The following is a 20013-nucleotide window of genomic DNA, read 5'->3' on the forward strand; positions in this document are numbered from 1 at the left end:
ATTTTTTTCCCCCTGCACTCTCACGCTCAGGGAGGTATTTGGCCTCCTCGGCGTTCTTAAAGGCCATCCTAAAATTTACAGGAATTTACGTAGCCGCCTTAAAATCTCAGTCAGGGCCCCTTCGGACGCTTTCTGGTAACCATGGCGACCCCTTCTTTCCTGCGAAGGGAGTCCGGGTGAGTCTCCCCCCCAAAATCCCCGACACACCGCGCGGTTTCGGGGTCCCCCGGTGCTCCTCGCTAGGTCGGGAAAGGCCTCTTCGCCCAAGCTACGTGCCAGCCCCTCGCTGGCTTTCTCTGGGCGAGAAAGGGTCCGACTGGGCTGGTCCTCGGATGGGAGACCACCAGGAGATCCCAGGATAGGGGAAAATTTTTTTATTTGCTTTGTGACTACTACTGCCCTAAGCAGCATATAAAATCAAGAGCCATGGCCGGCGCAACATATGCATTTTAGGCCAAGGGGCTGCCTTTGGCTGATCTCAATAAGGTAGCCAAGGATTGCAGCTGGCTTGTCCTTGGATGGAAGACCACCAGGAGATCCTGGGGATGTAGGAGGCGCTGGGAACTTTTTTTTAAAAAACGGCTTTCCTTGCTGTGCCTCAGAAAAGGTGGCACTTAGGGGCACAAGAGGCCAGCGTTTGCTGTAGGACCCCCCCACCCACCGCCGTGGCACACCCTCCTTTGTAAAATTTTGCTGTGGTACTGACGTATTCTTATTGTTTTCTTTTTCATTTATTCTGTCCTATTTATTTCACATCTGTTTTGTTTACCTTTGTTTTCATTTTTTCCTTTTCATTGTTGGAAGCCACCCTAGAGTAACCCCATGGCGAGATGGGTGGCAAATAAATAAATGAAATGAAATAAGAAATAAGAAAAAATAAGAAAATAAAATAATAAAAAATAGAAAATAAATAATAAAGTAATAAAAAATAATTAAAATAAATAAGAAATTAAATAAATTAAATAAAAATAAATAAAATAATAAAATAAATGATAAAATAAAATAAAAAATAAAATAATAAAAAATAAAATAAATAGAAAATAAAAAATAAAAAATAAATAAAAATAAGAAATAAAATAAGAAATAAATAAAAAATAACAAATAACAAAAATAAAATAATAAATAAAATAAATAAAAAATAACTGAAATAAAATAAGAAAAAATAAAAGAAAATAAGAAAAAATACTAAAATAAAAAGTAAAATAAAAATAATAATAAAGTAAAATAATAAATGAATAAAATAAAAAATAAGAAAAAATAATAAGAAAAAATAAATATGAAATAATAGAAAATTAAATAAAAAAATAAAATTCAATAATACAAAATAAAATTAAATATTCCAAGAGGCTTTAAAGCCATAGAAAACCTGAGTGAGGGGGATTGTCTAGAATCAACAGAGTTTCGGTTTTGCCATTAAAGTGTTTATAAGTCCGCTCTGCGCTGATGCTTGAAACACTCCTAGTTCCTGATGGTTTGATCACCGGGAGGGGCTCCTTCCTTTTGGGCAAAGGGACAGCCGAGCTTAGAATCCCTGGGAGGTAGGAAGAGAGGCAGGGCAGACGGAGCCTCCCTGGCCAGTTGCAGCGTACATCTCATAGTTATGCAGAGACTTGCTTTCGTCCGGCAAGATTCTGTCGACATGCGCAAGGACAACAAAGCGACGCCACTGGTCAGTCCTGCCTCTTTGGGCCTGCCAGCTCTCTTAAACCCAGCCTGCTCTTTCTTTGGGCCAGGGAATCATGGCACTGGATCAAGAACTCCACCCCCAAACTGCCCCCTCTGGACGCCGTGCGGCTTTCCGCTGTCCTGGAAGACTGCACTGACCAGCTGACCATCCTTGGCTGCATCATGCCCGTTTCCTACGAGGGAAGGAAAGACGTGGAGGCTGTAAGTGCCCGCGCCAGGTCGGGAACGAGTGACTGAGGAACGTTCCATTATTCAGGACAAAGGAAGTGACCTGGAAGATCTAGTAGACATCTGGCTGGGAAAAGGGGCACAATCACCTACCAAGCTTGTGTGCCGGGCTGTGGTCCAGGCAGGCCAGAGAAGAGGAGCTGGTGTGTGTGTGTGTGCGTGTGTGCGTGTAGAGCGGAACATCCTGTGATCAACAAGATTTCCTTCTCACTGATCTAGCCAACCCTCTAGTAGGTTTCACAGCTGGCTGCTGTGGTTGGAACCGGAGGGATAATTCTAAGCCTTCACCTTGTTGCAAACCTACGGCCATTTATTGACTTATTCAGTGGCTTTTTTAGTGGCTAACTTTTTTCCCCCTGGACTCTGGTCTTCCCTAGCAAACCGAGTCCAGCAGGTGGCGCTGGAGGACAGTTTTTCAACATCTGGATTACAGGTAGGAAAGTGGTCTTCAAACTGGGCTGCTTTAAGACTTGTGGACTTCAACTCCCAGAATTCCACAAGTCTTAAAGCAGCCAAGTTTGGAGACCCCTGGCTTAGGACCACAACTGACACCCCCCCCCCCAAATTTCTCCAGCGTTTCTCAAACGTGGCCACGTTAAGAGGGGTCGACGTCAACTCCCAGAATCCCCCAGCCAATCTGGGAGTTGAAGTCCATCCTTCTCAAACGTGCCAAGATTGAGCACTACCTGCTCTGACCTATTCTGAAGGCCTCCTTCACACTTCTTTCGTTGCCTCTCCTTCAGCTTGATGAACAAGGCATGCAGGACATCCTGGCCAGCCAGCAAGAGCTGAGTGCGAAGTACAAGAACCTCATGGACAAGAGGGCCGAGAGCCTGGCCAAGGTTCCTGTCGAGCTGGGCAAAGCAGCAGAAATTCGGTGGCAGCTCTTGGACACCAGCTCTGACCTAAAGCGGTCCAACCATCTCTTCACCATGGCCACCAGGCAGAGCGTTCTGTCCACAGATGTCCTTCAGAAGGTTCAAGCGGACAGGTAGGACTCCAGGTGGGGAATGGAATAGAATATAGAATATAGAGAATACAATAGAGTAGAGTAGAATAGAGTAAAAATAGAATAGAAAATATGGAATGGAATGGAATGGAATGGAATGGAATGGAATGGAATGGAATAGAATAGAATAGAATAGAATAGAATAGAATAGAATAGAATAGAATAGAATAGAATAGAATAGAATAGAATAGAATAGAATAGAAAATATGGAATGGAATAGAATAGAATAGAAAATATGGAATAGAATAGAATAGAATAAAATAGAATAGAATAGAATAGAATAGAATAGAAAATATGGAATAGAATAGAATAGAAAATATGGAATGGAATGGAATAGAATAGAATAGAAAATATGGAATAGAATAGAATAGAATAGAATAGAATAGAATAGAATAGAATAGAATAGAATAGAAAATTTTATTTTATTTATTTTATTTTAATTCCATTTATATCCCGCCCTTCTCCGAAGACTCAGGGCGGCTTACAAGCTTAGCAGTATGGAATAGATATAGAATAGAATAGAAAATACGGAATGGAATGGAATGGAATGGAATGGAATGGGATAGGATAGGATAGGATAGGATAGGATAGGATAGGATAGGATAGGATAGGATAGGATAGGATAGGATAGAATAGAAAATATGGAATGGAATGGAATAGAATAGAAAATATGGGATAGGATAGGATAGGATAGGATAGGATAGGATAGGATAGGATAGGATAGGATAGGATAGGATAGGATAGAAGCTAGAAGGGACCTCGGAGGTCTTCTAGTCCATCCCCCTGCAGGAGACCCTGTGCCATTTCAGACAAGTGGTTGTCCAGTCTCTTCTTAAAAACCTCCAGTGATGGAGCACCCACAACCCCCTCTTCTTTGGGGCAGCCCCTCAAATACTGGAAGACTGCTATCATGTCACCCCTCGTCCTCCTTTTCTCTAGACTGGCCGCACCCAATTCCTGCAACCTTCCTTCATACGTTTTCGTCTCCCAGGCCTTTAATCATCTTAGTTGCTCTTCTCTGCACTTTTCCCAAAGTCTCAACAACTTTTCTGTAGCGTGGAGGCCAAATCTGGTTGCAGTATTCCAGGTGTGGCCTTGCTAAGGCTTTATAAAGCGCTGGCCTCGGTGTTCCGACAACTGAAACCCTTCAAAAGAACTTGGTGAGGCATTGTTTTCCTTAAAGAGTCTTTTGTTCGGGAAACCAAGTATTGGCACTACGTAGCTGAAGCCAAACACTAATTTCCCGTCCCCTGGAATACGAAGTTTCAAAGCACAACTCCCACCCTCAGTGTCATAAAGCACATTCCCCAATTAGCTTTTAGCGCGGGCTTTCTCCCCAGCTCTCCAGCCCGCCAAGACGTTATTAGCTCCAGACCCAGTTTGTCCTTGAGTTCCCACGGCAGAGTTGCTATTGTTATGGCTAACTGAGCTACTTCTAAAAGCAGGGAAAAGGGAAGAGAGAAAACGGCTGCTTTTCCATCTGATGTCAAAGCAAAAACATCCGATGTCAAAGCAAAAACATCCGATGTCAAAGCAAAAACATCAGCAGCGTTGACAGCGGTAGTAATACGTCACGTGATTTTGATTCTGCGCCTCTGTTTATACAATTTTGGATCGTATTGGCCTTTTTTGGCGGCTGCTGCACACGGCTGGCTCAGGTTTAAGCGGCTGCCCTGGAAAGAAGCAAAAAGAATTGCCGCTGTGTTTTCACTGAATACCTGGTAGCCGAACCAGTCAATTAAATATAGCTTAATTGGGTCACACATCTTACGGAGAGTTTCCATAACACCCTGAGTCACAAATTATCCAGCCTATTGTCACACACTCTAAATATGTTGTGTAGGTCCAAACCTCCATCGTGGTTTTTTTAAGGGTTTATGCAGTTCTCAGAGAAACATGTTTCCTCCCCGCCCCATCCCCAGATTGTGCTTCTCATGGAGCGTGGTGGGTTTCTCTAAAGACCTCAGGAACATTCCTGCAGGACCGAAGACCTGCACGCTCCCTTGGGTCACCCTGGGAGGGCCATTGTCATGATCCCTACAAAGTGATCTGCAGGTGACATAATAATAATAATAATAATAATAATAATAAGAAGAAGAAGAAGAAGAAGAAGAAGAAGAAGAAGAAGAAGAAGAAGAAGAAGAAGAAGAAGAAGAAGAAGAAGAAGAAGAAGAAGTAGTTGGAAGGGACCTTGGAGGTCATCTAGTCCAACCCCCTGCTAAGGCAGGAAACCCTATACTATTTCAGACAAATGGCTGGCCAGTCTCTTCTTAAAAACCTCCAGTGTTGGAGCATTCACCTCTTCTGGAGGCAGGTTGTTCCACTGGTTAATTGTTTTAACTGTTAGGAAGTTTCTCCTTAGTTCTAGGTTGCTTCTCTCCTTGACGAGTTTCCATCTGTTGCTTCTTGTCCTGCTTTGCTCAGGGCAGCATGGATGATGTTACCTAGTTTGGTAATGAAACGTGCAAGAAAATTACCAAGCTCAGAGAGCACCAAGGACCCCACAGACGTTGGCCACCACCACCACCTCCTCCTCCTCCTCCTCCTCCTCCTCCCTTCTAGCACTGATGATGTAACCTAGTTGGGTCATGGAACGTCTGCAAAAAACCCACCCAGCTCAGGAGCACCAAGGACCCCCCCAGTCCTTCCTCCTCCTCCTCCTCCTCCTCCTCTTCCACTCCATAAAGCCCTGCCCCCTTCTAGCACTGGTGATGTTACTCAGTTGGGTGAGGAAACGTCTCCCACCAAGCTCAGAGAGCACCAGGGACCCCCCTCCCCACCTCTGAGACCCCTTTCTGCTGGGCCATCGAGCTGACCCCTTCCTGTCTCTTCCCGGCAGGCAATACTCGAGCGATGTGCTGGAAAGCACCATGGATGAAATGCTGATGCTGAGGACCTTCCGCACCCTGCAGTTAGCCGTGACTCTGGAAAGGGACAAGAAGACCGGTCTTCAGAACCTGGTCCTCAGGTCGCCCCTCCCCTCTTCCTCGGCTGCTTCTCTGTACTAGAACAGGAGTAGGCCCTTGGCTCTTTTACGACTCCTGGACTTCAACTCCCAGAATTCCTCAGCCAGCCAGGACTCAGCTTGGAAACCTCTCCCTTTCCCCTCAGCGTGGCTGGCTGAGGAATTCTGGGGGTTGAAGTCCACCAGTCATGAAGGGGCCATAGTTCCCCCATGCTGGCTGAGGAATTCTGGGAGTTGAAGTCCACGAGTCACAAAGGGGCCATAGTTCCCCCACGCTGGCTGAGGAATTCTGGGAGTTGAAGTCCACAAGTCGTGAGGGGGCCATATTTCCCTCATGCTGGCTGAGGAATTCTGGGAGTTGAAGTCCGCGAGTCATGAAGGGGCCATAGTTCCCCCATGCTGGCTGAGGAATTCTGGGTGTTGAAGTCCACAAGTCGTGAGGGGGCCATATTTCCCTCATGCTGGCTGAGTAATTCTGGGAGTTGAAGACCGCGAGTCATGAAGGGGCCATAGTTCCCCCATGCTGGCTGAGGAATTCTGGGAGTTGAAGTCCACAAGTCGTGAGGGGCCCATATTTACCTCATGCTGGCTGAGGAATTCTGGGAGTTGAAGTCCGCAAGTCATGAAGGGGCCATAGTTCCCCCACGCTGGCTGAGGAATTCTGGGAGTTGAAGTCTGCAGGTCATGAAGGGGGCCATAGTTCCCGCACGCTGGTTGAGGAATTCTGGGAGTTGAAGTCCACAAGTCGTGAGGGGGCCATATTTCCCTCATGCTGGCTGAGGAATTCTGGGAGTTGAAGTCCGTGAGTCATGAAGGGGCCATAGTTCCCCCATGTTGGCTGAGGAATTCTGGGAGTTGAAGTCCACAAGTCGTGAGGGGGCCATATTTCCCTCATGCTGGCTGAGGAATTCTGGGAGTTGAAGTCCACGAGTCATAAAGGACCCAAGGCTGCCTACCCCTGGGATAGGGCGTAACTGGTGCCGTCCCCAGTTGACCCCTTGGCTAGGAGACCTGAAGGGATGGAAGTCTTTTCTTGTTTTGAAAATGTTATCGATTTTCTAATGTTACATTTATACCTTTGAAAAGCAGCGTGGCGGCTGGCTTGCAGTAGTTCAGTCGCACGCAAATACCATTCGTACAAATCTCAAAACTATTGCAGCAAATCTCTCCTCTCTTTTCCCCTTAATGCGTACCGCCTGATATTTAAATTTAACACGCTTCTTTATTCATTCCATCCATCCAACGAGAAATAACTTCCTTACATTTGTCCACAGCTTTTAGTTTATATCTATCTGAATTGTTTTTCACCTTCAATCTCCCTATTCAACCTTAAATGTAAATATTAAGGGAAAATGAAAATTGGGGAAAAACTCACTAGGGTTATCGCTTGTCTAAAATTTAGACGCTCGGTAACCTAGTGAGTTTTTCCCCAATTTTTAATTTTCCATCAATATTTACATTTAAGGTTTAATATTTGGGAGTCTTTTCATGCCGAGCTTCTCCTGCGCGATCCTTTTAATAGAAGGGAAGGAGGGTCTTAGGACAGGGGTCCCCAACCCCGGGGTTGAAGGAAGCACAGCCAAGGGTCCCATTCCGGAATGGCACACCTACTTAAAACTAGCTGTGCCCCAAGTTAGACCCTCAACCACAGTTTGCTAGGCGGAAGGCCTTAGCAGTTGGGTAATTCCCCGATTTTTTTTGGCAGGACGTGTTGAGACGGAGCTTTACCCCCCCCCCCCCTCCCAAGGCTGTTTTTCCTCTTATTCCGTCTTTGGAAAGCTGTAAAGCCGGGGCGTCCGACCCTAACAACTTTGCGGACTTCCCAACTCCCAGAATTCCCCAGCCAGTTATTATTATTATTATTATTATTTTTCCCCAGTGCTGCCGTAACTTTGAATGGTTACCAAACGAATCCTTAGAAGTCATAAGGACTTGCCTCTGTCCCTTGCAGGCCAAAAAGGCTTCCCAAAAAACAACAACAACGCTCTCCTTTCTTCTCAACACAGTTCTCCCCCCACCCCACCCCCCCACCCCCGATTTATAGGGAAGAGATGGGAAGGAAGAAGATCAAGAGCCTTCAGAAACAGCTCGGTGAGATCAAGAAGGAAAAGGACTACGAGCTGCAGGTCAGCCTGAGAAAAAAGGGTCTTTTCCCCGATGATTTAAGGAAAAGGGCTCAGCCTTTGGGATGTCGGAATGGGCTAATCCAGGGCTCCCCAATCTGTGGGCTGCGGCCCACCACCGGTCCACGGCCCATTTGCAAACGTCCCCACGTGAGCGGCAGGCTGGCGCCCGCACGGGCCCACTCTTGCGAGCGCTGCGGGTGCTCACGGCCCCCCCCCCGCTTGTGTGAGCATCCCAGTGCTCTCGGCCTCGTGCGTGCGAGCGATGGGTGCCTGCCCCCTCCCACAAAACCATCCCCCTTTTCTCCCCCCCCCTCACCTCCCCCTGGCCCACTAATCCGGAAAGGTTGGGGAACTCTGGCCTAATCGTCTCGGGTGGGAAATGAGGACATAAGCTGGGTCCTTTGGGATGGGACCCTGGCCCATCTCTTGCTCGCCAGCGCCCACCCTCTCAATTACTCAAGGAAGGCCGCCGGTCTTCCCAGCCGTCGCCTTGAGGGGTAACCCCACTCCATCCAGGCCCCACAAAGTGCTTCACCCCGGTTTTGCAAGCTGGTCTGTAGCCAATTCCGAAGCCGAATTATGTCTTGTGTTAAAAAAAAAAATCACAGTGTCGAGGGACGCCACTGAACAACAACAACAACAACAACATCACTCAAAACCTCTTCCCAGGCGTCATCCGTTTTAGACTGGGCCTAACTAATTTCCAGATGGCGATGGAAGTCCGCTGCCTAGAGAACTCCTTCGCCTCTGGAACCGCTTGAAAAAACAGAGTCTGCACACACTGGGAGGTTGTGAAAGTGAGCCAGCCCTGGATCAGGATGTCCTCCTCCTCTGATAAGACCCGCATTTCCAACAGAGAGCACCAAGATAGCTCAGCATTCCTCTTGCAAAACCAACAGTCCAGTGGAAGAGATTCTCTGTAGCTCAGGGATGAACTGTGGGGTCCCTGGTGCTCTCTGAGCTTCGAAGGTTTCTTGCAGGTGCTTCGTGACCCAATTAGGGAACGTCATCAGCGCTAGAAGGGAGAGGGGTTTGCAGGGAGGAGGAGGAGGAGGAGGAGGAGGAGGAGGAGGCAGCAGTAAAAGTACTGTGGGGCCCTTGGTGCTCTCTGAGCTTGGCTGTTTTCTTGCAGATGTTTCATTACCCAAACTAGGTAACATCCTTAGTGTTACGACAGGAGTGGGATCTGCAGAGAGGAGGAGGAGGAGGAGGAGGAGAATTATGGGGTCCTTGGTGCTCTCTGAGCTGGGTGGTTTTCTTGCAGACGTTTCGCGACCCAATTAGGGAACGTCATCAGTGCTAGAAGGGAGTGGGGTTTGCAGCGTGGAGAAGAAATGGAGGAGGAGGAGGAGGAGAAGGACTGTGGGGTCCTTGGTCATCTCTGAACTTGGTATTTTTCTTGCAGATAATTCATTATCAAACTAAGTGACATCATCAGGGCTAGAAGAGAATGGAGTTTTCTCCCTATTTATATACACTCCCTTCTAGCCCTGATGATGTTACCGAGTTGGGTCATGAAATGTCTGCAAGAAAACCACCCAGCTCAGAGAGCACCAAGGACCCCACAATCCTCTTCCCAAACCCCACTCCCTTCTAGCACTGATGATCTTCCCTAGTTGGGTAATGAAACGTCTGCAAGGAAAGCACCAAGCTCAGAGAGCACCAGGGACCCCATAGTCTTCTTCTCCTCCTCCTCCCACACTCCCTTCTAGCCCTGATGATGTTACCGAGTTGGGTCATGAAATGTCTGCAAGAAAACCACCCAGCTCAGAGAGCACCAAGGACCCCACAGTCCTCCTTCTCCTCCTTCTCCTCCTCCTCCCCTTCGTAAACCGCATTCCTTTCTAGCTCTGATGATGTTACCTAGTTGGGTCATGAAACGTCTGCAAGAAAACCACCCAGCTCAGAGAACACCAAGGACTCAACGGAACCTTGTCCAGTCTGGATGGCCACCTCCAGGGATGGACGGACTCTGACTAGCAGATCTAATCCTTCTTCCTTTCTGTTGTCCACCTCTACCACCACCACCACCACCACCACCATTCTGGTCCTCTCCCAGAGCCGGAACGAGATGATTGCCTACCTCAAGGACCAGCTTCAGGAGATGAAGGCCAAAACGGACATGGAGAATCGCTATGTCAAGAAGGACACCGATCTCCACGTAGCTCAAGCGCAGAAGAAGTGTTCTGTGACTGAGAACGATCTGCAGAATGAAATTGAGGTACGTTTGCCTTCGGGAGGGGAGGAGGAGGGCTTTCTTGGGGGGGGGGAGAAAGATAAGGAGACCCCTAAGTGCCCAAATTTAGACTGCACAACGCTGTGGGTGTTCTGACAGCCATAGGCTGAGGAACAGCCATGTCCCGTTTTTCAGCGCTGTTGTGTAAATAATTGTAGCTGCCCGTTTCTAAGCAGTAAGTCACAGGCATTACACGATGCTGGCGAAGGAGCACTAAGGAGAGAGACGTTCTTGCAGACTCGGGACACATGAAGCTCCATCCTCAGAAGATTTGGCAAGCATTCCTCTCCTATGTTCACCCCGCAGGGGTTTCCTTCACCGAAGAAACTTGGTTCTTCTCTCGCTGCATTTCCAAGAATAGCTCGTTTGATATCAGGGGGGCCGATAAGAGAAAGATAACCTTTGTTGTCGTTTTTTGCTCTGGCCACGACGACACACATCAAAAATGAAATTTAGCTGCCCGCTCTCAGAAGTGAAACACATACGTGACACACACCTAACCATACTACATACGACATATGTATAGACCCACACCCCTATATTACATAACAAATAAAATATTAAATGCTGTCCATCTTGAATATGTAACGGAAGGAGGAAGCTTGAGAGTTCACAAGGTTAATGCTGTACGGAATGAAACTGTGGCTGAATCTGGATGTTCTGCTATGGATACCACGAAGCCCCCTCGTCCCAGAAGATAACGAGGAAAACAGGCCGTGAAGAGGATGTGTGGCGTCCCAGATAATCTTACGGACCCTGCTCAAGCAACGCTTCTGTGCCATGACCTGGATGGGAGGGAGGGAACTGCCAATGATCTTTTCTGCTGTCCTCACCACTCTCTGAACTGCCAATAATCTTTTCTGCCGTCCTCACCACTCTCTGAACTGCCAATAATCTTTTCTGCCGTCCTCACCACTCTCTGAACTGCCAATAATCTTTTCTGCTGTCCTCACCACTCTCTGAACTGCCAATAATCTTTTCTGCCGTCCTCACCACTCTCTGAACTGCCAATAATCTTTTCTGCCGTCCTCACCACTCTCTGAACTGCCAATAATCTTTTCTGCTGTCCTCACCACTCTCTGAACTGCCAATAATCTTTTCTGCCGTCCTCACCACTCTCTGCACCGCCTTTCTGTTCGAAGCAGGGATGCTTCCAAACCAGACTGTGATGTTGTATGACAGGATGCTCTCGATCGTCCCCCTGTAGAAAGTGGTCAGGACGGGGGAAGGAAGATGCGCTATTCTCATGCGACACAGAAAGTGCAGGCGCTGCTGGGCCCGTTTCACATGTGTCTCGCTCTTGAGCAACCAAGCCAGCCTACTCGTTAAGCTGCACACCCGGGAATTTGATGCTGGTAACTCAACCATGATATCTGTTGAGTTCCCACAGAGACGTGGAGGAAGTTCATCAAACGGCAGCTGTCGACCACCTGCATAGTTACGGGTGGTCCTCAACTTCCGACAGCAATTTCCAGTGCTAAGCAAGACGCTTGCTACCTGAGTCAGGCCCCGTGTGAACCCTTCTTCTTCTTCTTCTTCTTCTTCTTCTTCTTCTTCTTCTTCTTCTTCTTCTTCTTCTTCTTCTTCTTTCTTCTTCTTCTTTCTTCTTCTTCTTCTTCTCCTTCTCCTTCTTTCTTCTTCCTCCTCCTCCACCTCCTCCTCCTCTGCGTTCCTGCTCTTGACTAACTAAAAAACTGGGATTTTTCCAGTCGGGCACGGATGTATCTTGCTCTATTCATCTCTAGCTTTCATTCTTCAGCAGCCCATCGTGCTCTTGGGCACATGCATGGAGCATGGCTGCAACGTCCCAGGGTCATACAACGACCACTGGCAACATAAGGTCATCAAATCAGGCATGAATTGCTTAACCACCACTTTACCAGTGGAGATTCTGGTCCCAGTGGTAGTCGTGCGCCGAGGATTCCCTGCATAGATACCCTGCCCCCTTGCCATCCATCCCTCCTTCAGTCGGATACTCGGGGGTTGGGGGTGGGGAACAGGCCGTGTAGGATCGCCATTTTGATGACAGCCCTTTTCTTTTCCTCCCTGGCTTCAGAAGCTGCGAAATGAGATGGATCAAGAGATCCGAGTCCACATGGAGATCGAGGCTTTCCTGAAGCAGCAGCAAACGGTCGGTGATGAGACTAACCTCATTCCTCTCAAACTAACAGAATGAGAGAGTTGGAAGGAACCTTGGAGGTCATCTAGTCCAACCCCATGCTCAGGCAGGAGACCCTTTACCATCTCAGACAAATGGCTGCCAATTTCCTCTGAGCACCCAGAACTTCTGGTGGCAAGATGTTCCACTGGTTAATTGTTCTAACTGTCAGGAAGTTTCTCCTTAGTTCCAAGTTGCTTCTCTCCTTGATGAGTTTCCATCCTTTGCTTCTTGTCCTGCCTTCGGGCGCTTTGGGGAACAGATTGACACCCCCCCTTCTTTGTGGCAGCCCCTCAGATATTGGAAGGCTGCTATCGTGGCACCCCTAATCTTAAACTGCTTTTTCAGGAGGCAATTGGACTTTCTTGTTTTTCTTTGAAGACATTTCGCTTCTCATCCCAGAAGCTTCTTCAGCTCTGACTGGGTGGTGGGGGAATGGGAGGATTTATACTCCTTGCAGAGAGCTGGTCATTTGCCTTCTCTTAGAGAGTCATTGAGGCCACCTGGAGGCTTACCTGGGTCCTCAGGGTCACCTGAGTGGGGCAAATGGGTCTGGAGCTGAAAGGACCGTGTTGTAGACTGGAGATGGATGGTGTCATATCCCTCCCTTTCTGTTGAGAGAGGGCTGTTCAATTTTGACATAGGTCTCCAGGTGGCTTCAACGACCCTCTGAAAGAATGCAAATGACCAGCCGCCTGCAAGGAATATAAAGAAGCAAGGAAGCTTCTTCAGCTGTGACTGGACGGTGGGGAAATCGAAGGATTTATACTCCTTGCAGACCGCTGGTCGTTTGCCTTCTTTTAGAGAGCCATTGAGGCCACTTGCAGGCTTACCTGTGTCCTCAGGGTCACCTGAGTGGTTCAAATGGGTGTGGAGCCTTCCTGGAACTGATGAGAGGACTCTGTTGTAGACTGGAGATGGATGGTGTTGTATCCCTCCCTTTCTGTTGAGAGAGGGCTGTTCAGGTGTGACCTAGGTGGCCTTTTTGAGCCCTCTTTCAAGCCAGCGGTCCTCTGTGTCCAAAATGTGGACTTTGCTGTCTTCGGAAGAGCGGCTTTTGTCTTTTAAATGCAAAGGGACGGCTAAATCTTGTCCTGATGGGTTTGTTATGTTGTGCCGAGCGTTTGTGAAGAGATTGTTTCGTTTCCCCAATGTACGGATCTCCACATGGCTCAGTGCATTGTACCGCATATACCACATCGCTCAGTTTGGGTCTGGCTGTTTTATCCTTGGGGTGGACCAGCTTAGTGTATTTGTGGATTCAAAGTGTGCACCCATGTTGTGTTGGCTGAAGATCCCCCTGAGCTTTGTCCGATATACCTGCGACGTATGGAGTGACGTTAACTTCGTTAATTGTTTTTTCTCTTTGCCTGTTGTGGAGGAACTTCCGCTGGGTCTTGTGTGTGTTTGTGTGTGATTTGATGAAGGCCCACTTGGCATAGCCACACATTCTGAGGGCTTCGTTGGTGTGTTTTATCTGGGGCTGCCACAAAGAAGGGGGTCAAGAAGGCAGGACAAGAAACGAGGGATGGAAACTAATTAAGCAGAGAAGCAAACCTAGAACTAAGGAGAAACTTCCTGACAGTGAGAACAATTAACCAGTGGAACTCCTTGCCTCCAGAAGCGGTGAATGCTCCAACACTGGAGGTTTTCAAGAAGAGACTGGACAGCCACTTGTCTGAAAGGCTATAGGCTGTCCTATTTGAGCAGGGGGCTGGACTAGAAGACCTCCAAGGTCCCTTCCAGCTCTATTCTGAATTAATTAATTAATTAATTAATTAATTAATTAAATATTGGGACTTATACGCCGCCCTATCTCCCGAAGGACTCAGGGCGGCTAACAACAATAATGTACAATAAATACAGAAGTTAAAATTAAAATTAAAATTAAAGGCCCCTGTACAATAAATTAAAATTAAAATTAAAATAAATTAAAAATTAGAGTTAAAAAATTAAAAACATAATTAAAATCCCTGTCAGTCCAGGTCAGCCAGGTGGAAAAGGAGTGTTTTGAGGCCGTGGCGAAAGGATTGGAGGTTTTGGGCCATCCGAAGCTCAGGGGGGAGCTGATTCCACAGGGCTGGCGCTCCCACAGAGAAGGCCCTCCCCCTGGGGGTCGCAAGCCGGCATTGTCTAGCCGACGGTACCCTGAGGAGGCCTTCTCTGTGTGAGCGTACCGGGCGATGGGAATTCGAATTCGTTCCCGGCAGCAGACGGTCCTGCAAGTATCCCGGGCCTAAGCCATGTAGGGCTTTAAAGGTAAGTACCAGCACCTTAAATCTCACCCGGAGGGCAACCGGTAGCCAATGCAGCTCACGCAGGAGGGGTGTAATATGGGAGTATCGGGGCGCTCCCATCACTACCCGAATTTGAGTCTCCCTTGCACACAGCCTGTTTTCTCCAACTGGTGAAAAGGTCCAACTTTGCCATCTGTTTTCCAGGCTTTGTTTTCCTTTAGAAGAAAAGTCACTGGACGCTGATTAGTACTTTGCAATCTATTTGCGTTGTAATCTGCTTATTTACAAAGATCGGGGTTTATTCAATGTATTTGTACAGTGCATCGCCAAAATTAGGCAACCCGGTGGCAGTTGGCAAGCAAGTCAAATACTACAGAGAAAAAAACAGTCCCTTAACTTTCTCCGTTGCTCCCTGGGAAATTCTCTCCGGAGCACAGGAAAATCCCTTTTGTTTATAGCTGTCATGTAACACAGGCTCCATTTCCTGGGAGATGAGGGAGCTTGCTAACGGGATCTCATTTGTCCAGGATGGTATAGGATGGTTCTCCTGCCTGGGCAGGGGGTTGGACTAGAGGACCTCCAGGGTCCCTTCCAGTCCTATGTCTCTACGATCTTTGATTTCGTTAGCCGAGTCAGGAGTTGAACCGGTTCAGCTGGGTAGAGGAGCAAACTCTGATTGCTGGCTTGGCTGGCGCTCTCCCTCGGTGGATTTCAGCTCCCAGAATTCCTGACTTCGCACGACTGCCGCTCAGAATTCTGGGAGTCCGTCCACCTGTCCTTCGTATTCAGCAGTGCAAGGCTGATCGGGCAAAATTGGCATAAAATCGTACCTATCGTAAGGAGAAACTGGAGTTGGTGAGGTGGCTAACTGGCTAGTGCCAACCTTGGAGTTGGCTAACATTCGTCTGACATCACGAGTCCTCGACTTACGACCACAGTTGAACCCCAGATTTCTGCCACCAAGTGAGACATTTGTGAAGGGACGTTTGCCCCATTTTACGCTCTTTCTGAAGCGGATCCCTGAAGTTGTTCAGTTAGTCACACGGCCGTGCCGTTAAAACTTCCCCACGGGCTTCGCTCGTCAGAAGGTCGCAAAAGGGGATCGCGTGACCCCAAGACATGGCGACCGTCGTAAGCACGAGTCCATTGCCAAGCGTCTGAAATTTGATCACGTGGCCTTGGGGAGATGCTGCAACGGTCGCAAGTGTGGGAAACCGGTCGTAAGTCCCTTTTTTCAGAGCCGTTAACTTTGCGCGGTCACTTCAATGAATCGTTGTAAGCCAAGGACTTGCCTGCAGCAGAAAACGTGGCGTGGAGACCTAAGCGACTTGGAGTGTGGGAGGTGGGAAGGACAAAGATATTTTGTGTGTGTGTGTGTGTGTGTGTGTGTGTGTGTGTGTGTGTGTGTGTGTGTGTAACTCAAAAAGAAGCATTTGTGAAGGAAGCTGATAGGGAGAGTCATGGCTGTCTTCTTGGTCCTGTGTTCGAATTTGGTGGCCTTCAAAATAGGTGGACTTCAATTCCCAGAATTCCACAGGCAGCCGGGAGTTGAAAGTCCACGCATCTTAAAAATGTGTGAAGTGACCCCACACACACACCCCTCACAAACAGAGCATAGAAGAGAAGCTGGAGTACTGGATGGAGAAGTACGAGAAGGAAACGGAGGCCAAGCAGCAGGCTCTCAACAATCTCAAGACCTCGAGAACAGCAGACCAGGCCGCTCTGCAGGAACTGGCCAAGCAGGTAGGAAGGGACGCGCCAGCCATTCCCATCTGCACCCCACCCCACCCCCATTTAAAGGTCTGTGTGTGTGTGGGGGGGGGGGTTGTGACGAGGAGGAACACCGTCTGGGATCCGGAGCAGCTGCACGGGCACCTGCAAATGTCTCGGCCGAGGAGGGCCAGGTGCGAGGGGAGGGTGGGCTCGGGGTCGTCGGCAGGATGCGGTGAAAAGATGGTAAGATCTGTTTTTTATGGGCGTATATCCGTGCTTGGTGTAGCGGTTAAGGTGCTGGCCGAGAAACCAGGAGGCTGAGTTCGAATGCCACCTTAGACACCAAAGTTGGTTGGGTGACTTTGGGTCAATCACCAGGAGTCAGTGAGTTCTAGTTCCCCTTTAGGCATGAGAGCCGGCTGGGTGACTTTAGGCCAATCACCAGGAGACGGTGAGTTGTAGTCCCACCTTAGGCATGAAAGGTGGCTGGGTGACTTTGGGCCAATCACCAGGAGACGGTGAATTCTAGTTCCCCTTTAGGCATGAGAGCCGGCAGGGTGACTTTGGGCCAATCACCAGGAGACAGTGAGTTCTAGTCCCGCCTTAGGCAGGAAAGCCAGCTGGGTGACTTTAGCCCAATCACCAGGAGTCAGCGAGTTCTAGTTCTCCTTTAGGCATGAGAGCCGGCTGGGTGATTTTGGCCCAATCACCAGGAGATGGTGAGTTCTAGTCCTACATTAGGCAGGAAAGCCAGTTGGGTGACTTTGGGTCAATCAGAAAACCTCCAACCATTTGTTCAAACTGGGGGGAGAGAGAGAGACACCCACCTCCTAGAGCAGCCCCCACCCACCGCTCTAAGCGAAGACGCGCCAATTCAGAGGAAGCTTCAGTTTCCCAAAGAGGGGACTCCAAAGCCCATCTCTCCACTCGCTTTTGGCAGTGCCGTGCGTGCGAGATAGCCATCATCGAGGACCGGAAGGAGAAAGAGAACACGAGGAAGAAGGTCGAGCAAGATGCCCTGGAGATGAAGAGCATCTACAAGGTAAGAAGAGGAGGGCTCCATCTTGGGTTGCAACAGAGGTGGGGAACCGTGGCCCCCTTTATGACTGGTGGACTTCAACTCCCAGAATTCCTCAGCCAGCCATGCTGAGGGGAAAGGGAGAGGTTTCCAAGCTGAGCCAGCTGAGTTGAAGTCCACGAGTCATGAAGGGGCCATAGTTCCCTCATGCTGGATGAGGAATTCTGGGATTTGAGGTCCGCAAGTCATGAAGGGGCCATAGTTACCCCACGCTGGCTGAGGAACTCTGGGAGTTGAAGTCCATGAGACATGAAAGAGCCATAGTTTCCCCACGCTGGCTGAGGAATTCTGGGAGTTGAAGTCCACGAGTCATGAAGGGGCCATAGTTCCCTCATGCTGGCTCAGGAATTGTGGGATTTGAGGTCCGCAAGTCATGAAGGGGCCATAGTTCCCCCACGCTGGCTGATGAATTCTGGGAGTTGAAGTCCACAAGTCATGAAGGGGCCATAGTTCCCTCATGCTGGCTCAGGAATTGTGGGATTTGAGGCCCGCAAGTCATTAAGGGGCCATAGTTCCCTCACACTGGCTGAGGAATTCTGGGATTTGAAGTCCACAAGTCATGGAGGGGCCATAGTTCCCTCACACTGGCTGAGGAATTCTGGGAGTTGAAGTCCACGAGTCATGTAGGGACCACAGTTCCCTCTCGCTGGCTGAGGAATTCTGGGAGTTGAAGTCCATGAGTCATGAAGGGGCCATACTTCCCCCACGCTGGCTGAGGAATTCTGGGAGTTGAAGTCCGCGAGTCATGGAGGGGCCACGGTTCCCCACCTCTGGGCCGCAAAGGGTCAAACGCTACTCCCTCCCTCCCTTTACACAGGGAGCCCTTGACTGACACCCACACAACCGAGCCCCAAATTTCTCTAAGGGAAGGCAGCTGCCCTGTAGTTATCGGTTACCTCATTCTGCCGATGCCTGTCTTCCTTTCAGCTGCAGGCCTGGTGGAGAGGCATGATGGTCCGCCGGTTCCTTGGCCCTTACCGAAACCTCAAGAAAATGCTGGAGGAAGAGCCGGTCAGCAAAGACAAAGGGAAGAAAGGGAAGGCCGGGCCGAAGAAGAAAAAGTGACGGGAAGAGGACCACCATCCTCAGTTTGCCCGCGCTGGAGAAGAGAGCAGCTGCGTTCGTCTGCCCAGAGGATTCGAAATAATTAGAAATATTCTCTCTTCGAGCGCTTGCGTCTCTCTCGTTTGCGGAGGGCCCATCCTGGGGTCTCTTAAGCCGGTGTCTTTTTTTTCCTTCTTTTTTTCATTTTTTAAATAAATGAAAGGGAAAAAAAAGGGAAGCTGGCTTATAAGTCCAAGAGGGCGCCCAGACTTTACACTGGGGATTCTGAAAGAGGCTTGCAAATATTGGGGGTTGGTTTTTTTGTTTTTTGGTCAAAAGACTTCAAATGAAGTTGCAATGAACAACACGGACGCACAAAGCTCAACGCGCTCCCGTTTCCAGAACTTGGAAATGTCCACAGAAGCAAACAAACAAACTTAGAGCAGGGGTCCCCCCAAACTTTTGGGGCACCAGGGACCACCGGTTCCGTGGAGAGAGGTTTTTCCGCTGACCGGAGGGCGTGGGGTTTTGTGTGCTGCCTCCATCCCGCAGATGGGGTTTTGCTTGTTTGTGTGGACCGGTTGCTGGCATGCCACGGCCCGCTATCGGTCCACGGACTTGGGGTTGGGGACCCCCAACTTAGAACATACAGGCAGTCCTCTTTTTAAAACCGAAATTGCACCCAGAATCTCCATTCCAGGGCATTCTAGTCCGAGCAAGCATGGAGGCTGATAGGGCTGGGCTGGGCTTTTGATCAAACTGGAGCAACATAAAGGGGGAGAATCCAGTAGTCCTTGACTTACGACCGCAACTGAGCCCCAAATTTCCACTGCTGAGTCATTTGTTAAGTGAGTTTTATACCCCATTTTATGACCTTTCTTGTCACCATGGTAATAATAATACTAATACTATTACTACTACCAATAATAATAATGTTGGAAGGGAACTTGGAGGTCATCTAGTCCAACCCCCTGCTCAGGCAGGAAACCCTAAACCATTTTGGACAAATGGCTGTCCAGTTTCTTCTTAAAAACTTCCAGTGTTGGAGCATTTACTGCTTCTGGAGGCAGGTTGTTCCACTGGTTAGTTGTTCTAACAGTCAGGAAGTTTCTCCTTAGTTCCAGGTTGCTTCTCTCCTTGATGAGTTTCCATCCGTTGCTTCTTCTCCTGCCTTCAGGCGCTTTGGAGAAGAGCTTGACTCCCTCTTCTTTGGGGCAGCCCCTGAGATACTGGAACACTGCTATCATGTCCCCCCTCGTCCTTCTCTTCATTAAACTAGACTTACCCAATTCCAGCAAGCATTCCTTATATGTTTTAGCCCCCAGTCCCCTGATCTTCTTTGTTGCTCTTCTCTGCACTCTTTCCAGAGTCTCAACATCTGTTTTATATCGTGGTGACCAAAACTGGATGCAGTATTCCAAGTGTTAAGTGAATCACTGCAGTTGTTAAGTTGGTCACATGGTTGTTAAATGAATCTGGCTTGCCCGTTGACCTTGCTTGTCAGAAGGTTGCAAAAGGGGATCACACAACTCA

At 48.7% G+C, this 20013-nt stretch overlaps 1 protein-coding gene across 1 annotated transcript; it reads left to right on the forward strand.

Moving 5' to 3' along the window:
- Positions 1-141: 141 nt before the first annotated feature.
- DRC9 (dynein regulatory complex subunit 9) lies at positions 142-18604 on the forward strand (the record flags this gene model as incomplete). The annotated part of the gene is made up of 11 exons (XM_083364854.1): positions 142-176; positions 244-310; positions 1543-1887; positions 2658-2905; positions 5763-5891; positions 7933-8014; positions 10074-10235; positions 12307-12381; positions 16257-16388; positions 17299-17400; positions 18364-18604. 11 exons carry the CDS (start codon positions 142-144, stop codon positions 18499-18501), a joined length of 1515 nt encoding a protein of 504 aa, XP_083220980.1. The 3' UTR covers positions 18502-18604.
- Positions 18605-20013: the final 1409 nt, after the last annotated feature.

The sequence above is a fragment of the Vipera ursinii genome, assembly GCF_947247035.1.
Source record: "Vipera ursinii genome assembly, chromosome: 5".
In the NCBI taxonomy this organism is placed as follows: Eukaryota; Metazoa; Chordata; class Lepidosauria; order Squamata; family Viperidae; genus Vipera; species Vipera ursinii.